We start from the raw sequence: 12,215 nt of genomic DNA on the forward strand, positions 1-12,215 counted from the left end.
TCCGTTCTTAAATATATGATTTTTTAGAGATTTTACTATAAACTATATACGGATGTATGTAGTTATATTTTTAAAGTATAGATTCATTCATTTTGATCCGTATATAGTCTATAATAAAATCTTTAAAAGTCTTATATTTAGGAACGGAGGGAGTAGATCCTAGGGCTTGTTCGCGAAAAGAAAAAACTAGTATACAGTATGTGTCAATTATGACGTCATGCAAAGCCACACCTGGAGTTATCCACACCCTCCATTTCACGCCCGCTGCCCAGATCAACGGCCCGTCCCTCTGTATCCGCTGGCTCCCCCGCCGATGGATCTTCTCTCCGCCGCCTACGGGGCCAACTCCGACGACGACGACCCGGCTCCCAGCTGGCCCGCCACGGCCCTCCCCTCGGTCGCCCCGCCTCCTGCGAAGCGGCCGCGGTGGGAATCTCCCCCGTACCCTGGATACCCTCCACCTCCTCCCCTCCCCGCCCCGCGACCGGCCCCACCCCAAGCGCCGCCGCCGCCGCTGGCTGGCCGGAGGTACGTCTCCAAGAGGGAGCGCGCCCTCCTGGCCGCGTCCCAGCCTCCCGTGGGCTCCGCAGCACCGCTTCCTCCGCCGGTTGCGCCGGAGTTCGACTCCCCAGGTGAGGACACCCTTGACCCCCTTCTTACAGGCACACTGCAGAAGTTGGATAAGTCGTTCTAAGTTTCTGTCTCCGGTTCGATTGGAAACATTTGGTGTCCTGATATGCATTGTGACCAATAAGATTGATGTCAGAAAATTCACGATGTTCAAGTGAGATTCTTGTGTCATCTATGTCAAGATAAAATTGAGCCGTCATTCCTCAATAGCATAATGCGAATTTTAGTATCGACCTGATCTTGTCCCTTTACATACCGGTAATGGCTGGACTTGAAACTATGCTAGGAATTGTGGAGAATTATTGTGCAAATGTAAATTAAAAGCTGTGAATTGTTAGAGCAACTCTAGCAAACCCCGCAAAATGGCCGGCCCGCAAAAAATCCGGCGACTATACGGGTTTCGGCTGTTTTTCCTGCCAGAGCAGACACTGCAATTGCGGCCCGACCCGTAAAACTTTTGCGGTGGCCCGTAAACGCGACCGCTCGACCGGTATAACTGCGGGTTCGACCGCTGGATGCGGGTCAAAACCCTATCCCTCCGCCACCGCGAAAAGTCCCCCCACCTCACCGCCGGCGCCTCCAATCCGCCGCCGCGCGCCTCCATTCCGCCGCGTAGCCGCTCCATTCCACCGCCCTTGATGGCCAGCTCCGATAGCCGTAGGAACGACGACCCCGAGAGGGCTCGTTGCGTCAGATCCGACGCCGCCCGCCGGTACACGCAGTGGGGCCTGACGCCGCCGCCGTCGCTCCTCCGTCGTGAGACAGAGGAGTACGACCGCGCGCGCGGCCGCCTCTTCTCCGGCAGCTCATTCGAGGCGTCGAGCTCGCGCTCGTCCTCCTCCCTCCCACCGGTGAAGAGGGAGCTCGAAGAGCTCCCGTCGGTGAAGATGGAGCCGGAGGCCGAGGCGGTGCCGGAGCGACGTGCCGGGGCCGTCGTCGGACCGGAGGATTTCCTCCCTCTGGCGGAGGCGGATAGCCTTCTGCCCGTGCTGCTGGCGCGGAGTGCACGAGAGGCGGAAGAGGACCAGCAGCGCCGTCGGAGGGAGGAGGAGATCGACACCGTGCTCTACGAGCAGGGTGTCGCGTCGGCCATCGCCTTCGGCCACAAGGTGGAGGAGTGGCGCCGCGAAGCGACTGCGCAGAAGTGCATCTATGTCGAGCTCTCCTCCGACGAGGACGACGACTGAATGTAGGATATCTACTACTGCACGAGCTCGACTCCGGTGAGCTCAATTGCGTAGTGCGGTAGGATAGCTAGTAGCTCTGGTGAGCTCCGATGAGCTCCAGTAGGTGATGCCCCCCTCTAGTACTGAATGTAGTTTGTATGATCATGACCATGGTTCCAATTTCGCCCGCGAATGTTTATTTTTCAAATTATGCAGTTTCATTATGCGGGTTCTATTCTGCAGCGCAACATTTCGTCCCGCAAAACCCCAATTCGTCGAACTATAAAACGCATTTGCAGGTCGTGATTATACAGGGTCTGCTAGAGTTGCTCTTAACTGATGTGCAAGGAAATCGAAGCCCTGTTTTATCCCTAGTGGTGTTATTTGGCCTGTATGATGAATTGATGATGACTCATTGTGTTGCCAGTGACACGCCTGTATCGTAGTTTTTATTTTTCTTGTTTCTTAAGCAACATTTATGTTCCTTGCTCATGTGCTCTATGCTTATTATTACAGTCGTTGGATCTCTCACTGACTCAAATATTCGAGATGATATTTTGCATTCTTTACGATGCCAACCAAAGCCTGGATCAACCAACGGTTCACCTTGGAAGCTCTCTGTGTCTTTGACGAGTCACACTAGAGCAGTCAATTCTGTGGATTGGTCACCGAGTCATGGTATGTAGGCATTTTGTATATACTTTGATTTTGCTATTTTTTCTCTTGGACTTACATTTACCAAAATATAAGTAAACACACTTTGAAATGATGAGGTTTAGGGCGTTTTGAAGGATTATGCAAATATATTTAAAAGAAATGCAGGATTCGTGCTTTCTGGTTTTTTATTCACAATAAATTGTTGTATTATGACAAACTGGTCTTCAAACATGAAAAGAGGATGGTATATTAACTAGTGAAGAAGTGCATGCAATACATGTCCTGGCAATGACATCAGTTTAGAAGTTAATGATATGAACCTGGCAAAGTATTATCTATACATATCAAACACTATATCGCTCAATTATTACATTTTCTTACCCCACAAGCAAAAAGTCATATAGTGTTCTGTTGTGCGCTGGAACAAAGTTGGAAGTATTCTGTTATTCAGATAGTTGAAATTATATGTATATCTTGATGTTGGGTTCTTAATTCGATAGATATAGTAAGATCTTTGGTATGCCTGTATTATCGTGTTGCAAGCTTTACCACTGCTACCAAGTTTTATTCAAAGAGATGAGCTGATTCTAGTTATTTTATTTACATATTGATGATGCGCACAATTTCAGGATAATCTTGCTCGCTGTTTTTATTCTATTCAATTAGAACATTATTGCCTACAGATACTCACCAAGAAACAAATTCACAGGACATCTTCTTGCTTCTGCTGGAATGGATCATACAGTCCGCGTATGGAACGTGTGGAACAGCGAGAATACCACTGCTCGAGTTTTCAAATATCATACTGCTGCTGTAAAGGATGTGAAGTGGTCCCATCATCGGCCCTTCTTACTTTCTGGGGGGCTTGATTGTTCCTCACGACTAGTTGACGCTGAGGTGGGAAAAGAAATCACAGTATTCAAGGAGGATCAACCAGTGGAGGTCATCAAGTTCATTCCAAGCAACTCAAATCTGTTCCTATCTGGTGGGACCAAGGGTTCTCTTAGACTCTGGGATATTCGAACTGGCTTGACAACTAAAGAGTTCAACAGAAATCTTGGCACCATCCTCGACGTTGAGTTCGGTGCTGATGGGAAGCAGTTTATCTGTTCAACTGACACAACCAGAAGCAATGTTAGTGAGAACACTATAATTGTATGGGATATATTACGAGAAGTTCCTCTATCTAACCAGGTAATTGATTTTTGATTTTTTTTATATAGGATAATATCAATCTTCCTTTCAATAGAGCATGATGTTTTCCCCATTTGTATGCACACATTAAAGTTAGGCATATCTTGAAGATTGAAAGAAGGGAGAAATGATCCTTATTTAAAATTCGTGTTTGTCTACTTGTTATATTTGCCTCCATCTTACCCGTGAAGTTATTTTCACCTGTATAGTTCGTTTTTGTCAAGTATAGCTGCAAATCTGAGTCTAAAACATATATATATATTACATGATTACATGAAGTTATGTGATGTGCTTTTACAGGATAACAACTGATCCTCTGAACTAAACTCAATCCCCTAATACAAAATGGGCTACCTTACCCAGTCTAAGTACCCTATAACATGTATCCCTATATTTCATTGTGTTGACATGGATACTTTTGAATTAACACTTCCCTAACCTAATGCCGTCCGACTGTCTAGCAGCTGCATGCTAGTCCTATCCACTGACTCTCTTTGCAGTTTGGAGCTGATAACTGTTCTGACTGTAGTACCCATAACATTTATTTTTGTTTGACTAAAAGTTCCTGTTTCATGTTGATGGATCTTGAATTATTAATCAAAACCGGGGCGTTTCAGGGAACAAGTCTTGCATAAATTTGAACTGTGTTTGAATAATTACACTGGAACTTGACATGAATCCCACTCTATCACAGGTTTATACAGAAGCATTCACCTGTCCCTGTGTGAGATACCACCCATACGAAGCTTCTTTTGTCGCGCAATCCAACGGCAACTACATCGCAATTTTCTCAGCAAGGCCACCATACAAGCTAGACAGGTACAGGCGGTTCGAAGGACATGGGGTGTGGGGCTTCCCGATAAAGTGCAGTTTCTCTTTGAGCGGGAGGGAACTTGCGTCCGGTTCGTCCGATGGCTGCATCTATTTCTATGACTACAAGTCCTCGAGGTTTCTGAGGAAGATCGAAGCCTTCAAAGAAGCGTGCACTTATGTTTCATACCACCCTGTACTACCTAACGTGATCGCTTCATGTGGCTGGACTGGTGAAATATCTGTTTTCGAATGAAAAGCAGTGATCCTTGCAGTGTTCTCCTGGCTTTCTAACCGCAGATTCAGGTTAACCTATCACAACAAGCTTAGCCTGTCTTTTGCCCGGGTAATCCCGGACATCTTTAGTTGCAGTGGGTTGGTTAGATGGGACACATTTGGTCATGATCCGATCACAAGAACACACTTGGAAATTCACTACTGAATGTGTACGAGGTGATCAGCTGAATATGTTTCAAGCTGCAGGTGGTGCGGCTTATATTTGTATTCACCAAAGCTTTGCTAATGGAGTAGGATGATCAAAGGTAAAATGCACATACAGTATTTTAACTTGTTCAACACGCTCAGTTTAGTCCTCTCAAACTACCACATGTTTGGTTCCTTGTTTAACTCTGCAGGAGGTGCAGCGGCGGTGTGGCCATTGCTGCAAGGTGCTTCTGTCCCATGTTCTGCTCCTTGATGCTGGGAAGCAAACTTTGAATTTGTCCGGACGTGTTTTTTTAGGAAGCATAACTAGCTAGCTCACCTCCGTGATTAGAAATAATAGTGCTGGAGTCCGGTTTTTCAAGGGGAGGGGCGGTGTTGCCATATTGGAATACAAGCTTGGGCCTTTAGTGTGGACTGTGGAAGTAATGGGCCGAGACACACAAGTTGCGGGAATGCAATTGATAGATGAGCAAATTACTCCCCTAAAAACAAAGATAAACTCTTCTAAAAAAAGATCAACAATTTCCTAGCCATCAAAAGAAAAAGATAAACAAATTCCTCCCTTGAAATAAAAAGATAAAAAAATTCCTCTAAAAAAGATATGCAAAAATAGGAATTCCAAAGAAAGGATAAACAAATACTATAGGTTCTACTTCTACCATACGACTATATATTATTAGTTTTAAAAAACAGTGTTATATTGCAACCAACTCTTGGTAGTAGGTCCCTAAAAAAACTAAGGTAATAGCTAAAAAAATTCTCCGACTATACTTTAATACTAATACATTAAAAAAGTGAACTGACCAATAAACACCACTATGGCTGTCCTATATATATATATATATATATATATATTATATATTCTGAAGCTGATTAATACACGCTAGCTGCAATGCTCTGGACAACCAGCGGCTTCTTGCGGCGGCACCTGCGATAGCCATACTCGATCCTCCTGCCCAGACCATATGAATCCCCTGCATCCAGCAACTCGAGCCTCTTGTGATCCGCCGACCTCCTCCCAACACGCAGCAAGCATCCGGTGTACGCGCCGACGGCGTAGCAGTTGGCCGTCACCGCCCCTTGCGTCAGCGTCTCCGTGCTCGGGTCATACACCTGCGGCGCGCCGTCGCGGGACCCGTGCACCGACGACCAGACGACGATCCTCCCGTCGTCAAGCACCCGCAATGGCTTCTCCAAGCTGCAGTGCCCCGCCATGGGGATCTTGTACAGCGCCAACCACTTAAGATTCTCCACGTCAACGTTCATCCGGAACCACAGCTTGATGGTACGTGCGTCCCTGTCGCGGTGGGCCGCGACCAGGAAGCCGTTCACCTCCGCCAGGCTCCGGTCGGCGTGGTCGACGGCCGCTTCGCCGTCGGCATCGCGCACCGGGGGGCCGCGCCAGGAAAGCGGCTGCCATTTCTCGGCCTCGAGGTCGAACGCGGCGATCAGGTGCTCTTCCGCCTCGTGGCCGTGCGCGCACGTCGCCATGGAGAAGTAGGCGACGCCCCTGACGACGGCCACGTCGCCGTGCCGCCGCCGCACCAGGACATCGGGGCTCCCTCTCTTCTTCCACCTCCCGCCGCCGTTGCTTCCCAGGGTCAGCACCATAGCCGTCTGCTCGTACCAAACGTGTAGCCCCCATCTGCTGCGTCTTTTCTGGACGACGATGGTCAGGACCTTGTATTCCCCCGTGGAGGGCACCCTCCCGAGGGTGCACGTCAGGGCCCCGCGAGGCCGCGTCGGGAAGGAGGCGGCGGCGCCGGTGGCCACGTCGAGCACGCGGAGGCGCCGGTCCGTCCTCCCGACGAGGCACGCCAGCTCGCCGTTCGCGCACGTCCCGTGGAGCGAGCACCGGTCCACGGCCGCGTGGCTCCTTATCTTCTTGACCACCTTGCCGGACGTGTCGAGGAGGTCGACGCCCATGGCGGTGCCGTCGCTGCGATCCAGGCGCACGGTGGCGGCGATGAGCGGGGACAGCGGGCGGCGGTGGCGTGCCCTGTGGGCGGCGAGGAAGTCCGGGTGGCGAAGGAGGGAGCTCCAGGAGGTGGACACGCAGCGGAAGCGGCAGAGAGCCTTGGCCGGGACGCGCAGGAGGATGTCGCAGAGCAGCAACAGAGGGAAGACGCCGTCGTTGGAGGTGGCAGCGAGGTCCCGGAGCGTCAGCTCGCCGTCGTCTTCGGCGGTGTCCAGGGGCAAGACGCCGTGTTTGGAGTTGGCGACGATTCTCCGTAGCTTAACATAGTCGTAGACCGGCTCAGGCTCGGTGTTCTCCTCCACGTCGTCGCCGTCTGCGGGGACGACGACGAGATCGAGAGGTCCACCTCCTGCTGCTGGCAATTCTTCTAGGGCCAGGGGGCCATCGTCGTTGTCAACCTTCTCCGGCAGCTGCACGCCGTCGAGGTACAGGAGGTCGTCGTCGACGTTGTCATCATCATCGGCGACGTCCTGATGGAGCTGCACGCCATCGATGGAGGCGGCGACGTCGACGTTGGTTTGGGCGGCAAGATCGAAGGGTAGGTCGCCGTGCTTGGCTACCGGGACGAGATGATCGGGTCCGCCGGCTTGCACGACGAGGGTCTCTCCGACTACGGCGTCGACGAGAGGATCCATGTCGGTCGCCGGCCGGACGTACGCGTTGATCATATTCATACCGACAAGAGACTCGTCTCCTTATATACACGTACAGCAAAAGGACGTAGCACTTTTTGCCATAGCAATACGAACCGGTCGGTCTCCTAGCTAGCGGTGATTCTCTTCTCTTCACGTGGCTGACTCTAACTCTGGACTAGGGCACGCATAAGGCAATTAACCTGCAGTCTTTGAATGCTTATCCAACTCTGTATGTGCACTTGTCTAACACAGATTCATCGCAATATGACATGGATACAAACACTAGTTCCAAGTTCCAACACTACAAGCAAACCAATCTGTAGTTGGATGGTTAGAAGGGCAGTGTTATCCTCAACCCATCGGTGTTCAGGTCGTGATGCTTGCAATATTTCTGGATTTTATTTCAGGATTTCCGACGATACGCCACATCTAACAACTTTAATTATCGGATCCACATCTAATTAATGGAGTCCACCTATGACACTTTTGCAAGAGGACACCGGCCACAACCCTTTATTTTTGCAAAAAAAAGACCTCGTCTCTCCTGTGCAGCCCCATCCCTCATTGACCTCCTCAAGCCAGCCATGGACGCCGGACGCCAGAATCTTGATTTGGCGCGCTGGAGGTGGCAGCGAGGTCCCGGAGCATTAGTTCCCCGGTATCAAAGGGATCAGGTCTCCCGTATCTCGAGCCGATGAGAGCACGCTGTTTATCATCGTTAAAGGCCGACACAGGTTTGCCGGCACTTCGTCGTCGTCGCTTTCACTGTCGCCGTCGTCATCGTCGTCATTGGTTGCATTGACGACGAGAGGTCCACCAGTGGCAACGTGCTGAAGCTGGACGCCGTCGCTACCACCTCCAAGGACAGCATAGTCATATATATAGTCATCATAGTCCAGGTCGGTGTTGTCGGGCTCCTCCTCGTCATTGTTGTCGTCGTCCGTAGCGATGACAGCGAGAGGTCCACCTCCTGCTGTCATGTCCAAAGATAGGAGGTCGTCGTCCGTAGCGATGATGGCGAGAGGTCCACCTCCTGCTGGCATGTCCAAAGATAGGAGGTCGTCGTCGTTGTCACCAGTGGAGATGTCCCGGAGGTGGACGCCGTCGTCGATGCAGGCGGCGACGTGGTTGCTTTTGGCGGCGAGACCAAAGAGTTGGTCTTGATCCTGGGTATCGGGACGAGATCATCAGGTCCGCCGGATTGCATGTCTAGGGGCCCTTCTACGGTGTCGGCGAGAGAACCCATCGATCGATCAGGTTGTGAATTGTCATGTCATGCCTTGCATAATTCAAATTCGACATGCATCATATTAGGATGTGCATCATGTCGTGCATGTGTCGTGGTGAATACCGTGTGTTGATTCTTGTTTTCGGTTTGATTCATCTCGATAGAGTTCCGCAAATGTGTCGGAATGTGAGGATCCGTTCGGCTACGTCTGTTCTCTGCTTCACGGAGTCGTTCTTCTTCCAAACGGGATCTCAGACAAGATGATCGTTTTCCTAGATACCATTACAATCATTGTCATACTAGTTGTCTCGTTTCTTTCGCTATGTCTCGTTGCCTATCACTTAAATGTCAGCCTCTCAACATTGTCATGAAACCCTTCAACCTGTTCACAGCCTAGCAAAACACTGATTGACTATGTTACCGCTTGCTTAACATTGTGTAGTGTTGCTAGTTGCAGGTGCAGTTGTTTCCATGTGATAACATGGGTTCCTTCTTATATCATCCTATTAAATGCTATTTAATTTAATGCATATATATACTTTTTATTTTATTTTAATGCACCTATATACTTGGTAAAAGGTGGAAGACTCGACCTTTCTAGCCTGCTGTTTTGTTCCACCTTTGTCGTCTTAGTTTCGGCCATCGGTGTTATATTCTATAATTGAGCGATCTTAACACGATCGTGGTTGTTATGGGGACCCCCTTGATAATTTGTTTTAGATTAAAACTCGCCTGGCAAGTTCCAATTTTGGTAATACATTTGCCTAATAACCTAATAAATTGCATAGGGATTTTCCGGACCCCGTGGATAATTAATCAACCCCCGGTCCAGTGCTCCTCATGAGTGTTGGTCCAAACTGGCAGACTACAGGGCTACCGCGGGGCAACCCGAGGTTTGGTTTTACTCCTAGTGTGACCCATCCATCGTGTCCTGAGAACGAGATATGCGGCTCCTATCGGTATCGTCGACACGTCGAACGGCCTTGCTGGATTAGTTTTACCTTTAGCGAAATATCTTGTGCATCGAGATTCCGGTGATACTTTGGAAATCTCAGAGTTGAGGTTTTTACTAAGGAGTCCAACGAGATCACGAGTTTCGTGATCGAGGATTATACGGCTTGTGTTAATATGTGATGGACTAATTGGAACACACCTGCAGGGTTAAATCTTCCGGAAAGTCGTGCCCACGGTTATGTGGCAACGTGAAAACTTTGTTTAACATCCGGTTCTAGATAACTTGAAGTAAGCTTAATTAAAATATGCCAAATGAGTGCGTAACCATGACTGTCTCTTTCATGAGCTCCTTCTCCGATCAAGGACATGGTGGGTTTATGTCTGACGTAAATAGGTGTTTAGGATCATTCATTTGATCATCAGTAGTTCACGTCCGTTATGTTTAGATCTTCCCCCCTCTTTTATTCCTGTACTCGTTAGTTAGCCACCTCAAATACATGCTTAGTCGTTTGCTATTGCGTCACCACTTAACCATACCCGACACATTAAGCTTTATCGTGTTGGACTAGTTTTATTATCTATATTATCGTGTTGAACTAGTTTATTATCTATATAAATAAATTATGTATCAAATCTATGCATATATTTTAGTGTGTTGGACTAGTTTTGCGTTTTAATTTACAGCGTTTGCTAAAGCGCCGCGCGTGCGCTAAAATATATTGCGGCTACTGAAGCGCCGCGCGCGCTATAAAATATGCTAAGGCTGCTGGAGCATGTGTGCTCGTCGGCGCGTTAAAAAAAGCTAACCACAAACTGTAAATTCGTTTTTTGGACGCTGGTCGAAACACGTCTGTTGAAGATGCTCTAATACTTTCGAGTAAAGCCCGTTGAATAGAAGGGACAACAACAACGACCAAATTGAAGTACAACAGCCCATAGAAAAACAAAAGTAAGTTCGGACGTGGCAGCGACACGTTTCATAACATATAAGACGATATTACATGTACGAGACCAAAACTATATCCTAGTTAGATTAGTTCTGGGCACTCCTTTACTCAATAAGGTTATATGCCGTCTTTCAAGAGTCGGAGATTTCGCCTACAGTGGGCGTTGATGAAGGCTATGTGGCAGAAGAGGGAACGCCAGGAGGTGCAGACGCAGCGGAAGCGGCAGGCCGTCTTGATTGGGACGCGCAGTAGGATGTTGCACAGCACCTTGAGAGGGAAGACACCCTCGTTGGAGATGGCAGCCAACGCCCGGAGCATCAGTGTCAGTTCGTCCTCGCGCCGGCGCCCGTGTCGACGTGATCAGTGTTAGGTTGATCTTTCGTTTAATGGGTCCAACGGTTCATTGGAACCTTGACCCACGCCTTGATCGGGGGCGTCCAGCCCAAGCAAGGCTGGTGGGCCCCTGTCGCGCAGTGCTATAAAGAGGAGGTGAGGACCATGGCACAAGACACGAGGTTTGCCGTCGTCAATGGTTCCCCACTCCTAACCCTAATCCGATCCAGAGGGTAACACTGAAGCGATGGGAAATCCATCACCACCGCTACCGCATCTCTCTCTCCTTCCCCACCGTCGTCACCACCTCACAACGGTAGCCGGAGGGAGCTCATCGAGCACGCTACAAGGTATTAATCCACTACATCATTCCGAACACATCTAGCCTAAGATCCACGGGATCTATCAATGGTATCATGAGCCACGAGGCTTTTGATGTGTTCTCGGATGAAGAATGTACAAGTAAAGATTTCCCCTTCCCGATATGAACCCGAGAAGGGCAAAGATCAAAGAAAGGAAAGCTTCACCGGAGTTCTCTCCGGCAAAGAGCGCCGCCTCGGCCGCGCCTGTTCCTCTCGATCCCCACATGCATCGGCAAGCCGAGGTGTGGGGAAAAAGAACCTACCTCCTCAGAGGCAAAGGTCGGATCCTTTGAGATCCAAAAGGCATACAAAAAAAGGCAAACAAGAAGGGGAACATGCCAAGCAAAGAAAAGCAACTCCTCGGGGGTAAAGTACATGCACCGCGACCACGCCGTTCGACGGCGGTGCGCTTCCGCTAAGGGAAACGCGCCACCGGCGAAGGGGAGGCAACAACGCAAAAGTAAAAAACTCCAAACGGGGCAAAAGGGCATCAACACCGCTCCCTTGACGGTGGCGCGTTCACCTCGAAGGTGCTCGCGCGCCCCGGCAAAGGAACGGGAATGATAACGCATTTTACCCTGTCAAAGAAAACGAAAAGAAACGGCAGGGTAGTTGGCACCCCAACACCTCCCTTGACGGCAGCGCACTCTCCCTCGGGAGAGGGTGCGCACCGGCAAGGGGAGTGAAGGGGGCCGCCGCTGTGATTGGAAAAGGTATGCCTTGGGCCAGATCTGCGCAACCCTCGTCGGAGCAAAGAATTAGCCACGCCAGGGGCATGCAAGACCGAAAGACAACAGGAGGCCGGCCCTCCCCTCGAGGCTCGCGGGAGGAGCAAGGATGCTGGCGCGCGCGGCGTGGGGCCCTCGGCCGCCATGGC

At 49.8% G+C, this 12,215-nt stretch overlaps 1 protein-coding gene across 1 annotated transcript; it reads left to right on the forward strand.

Annotated features, from left to right (window-relative positions):
* Positions 1-284: 284 nt before the first annotated feature.
* LOC123424541 (WD repeat-containing protein 25) lies at positions 285-4,923 on the forward strand. Its single transcript, XM_045108170.1, has 4 exons — positions 285-632; positions 2,313-2,474; positions 3,163-3,647; positions 4,342-4,923. Exons 1-4 carry the CDS (start codon positions 314-316, stop codon positions 4,711-4,713), a joined length of 1,338 nt encoding a protein of 445 aa, XP_044964105.1. The 5' UTR covers positions 285-313; the 3' UTR covers positions 4,714-4,923.
* Positions 4,924-12,215: the final 7,292 nt, after the last annotated feature.

Source organism: Hordeum vulgare, chromosome 2H (genome assembly GCF_904849725.1).
Source record: "Hordeum vulgare subsp. vulgare chromosome 2H, MorexV3_pseudomolecules_assembly, whole genome shotgun sequence".
In the NCBI taxonomy this organism is placed as follows: Eukaryota; Viridiplantae; Streptophyta; class Magnoliopsida; order Poales; family Poaceae; genus Hordeum; species Hordeum vulgare.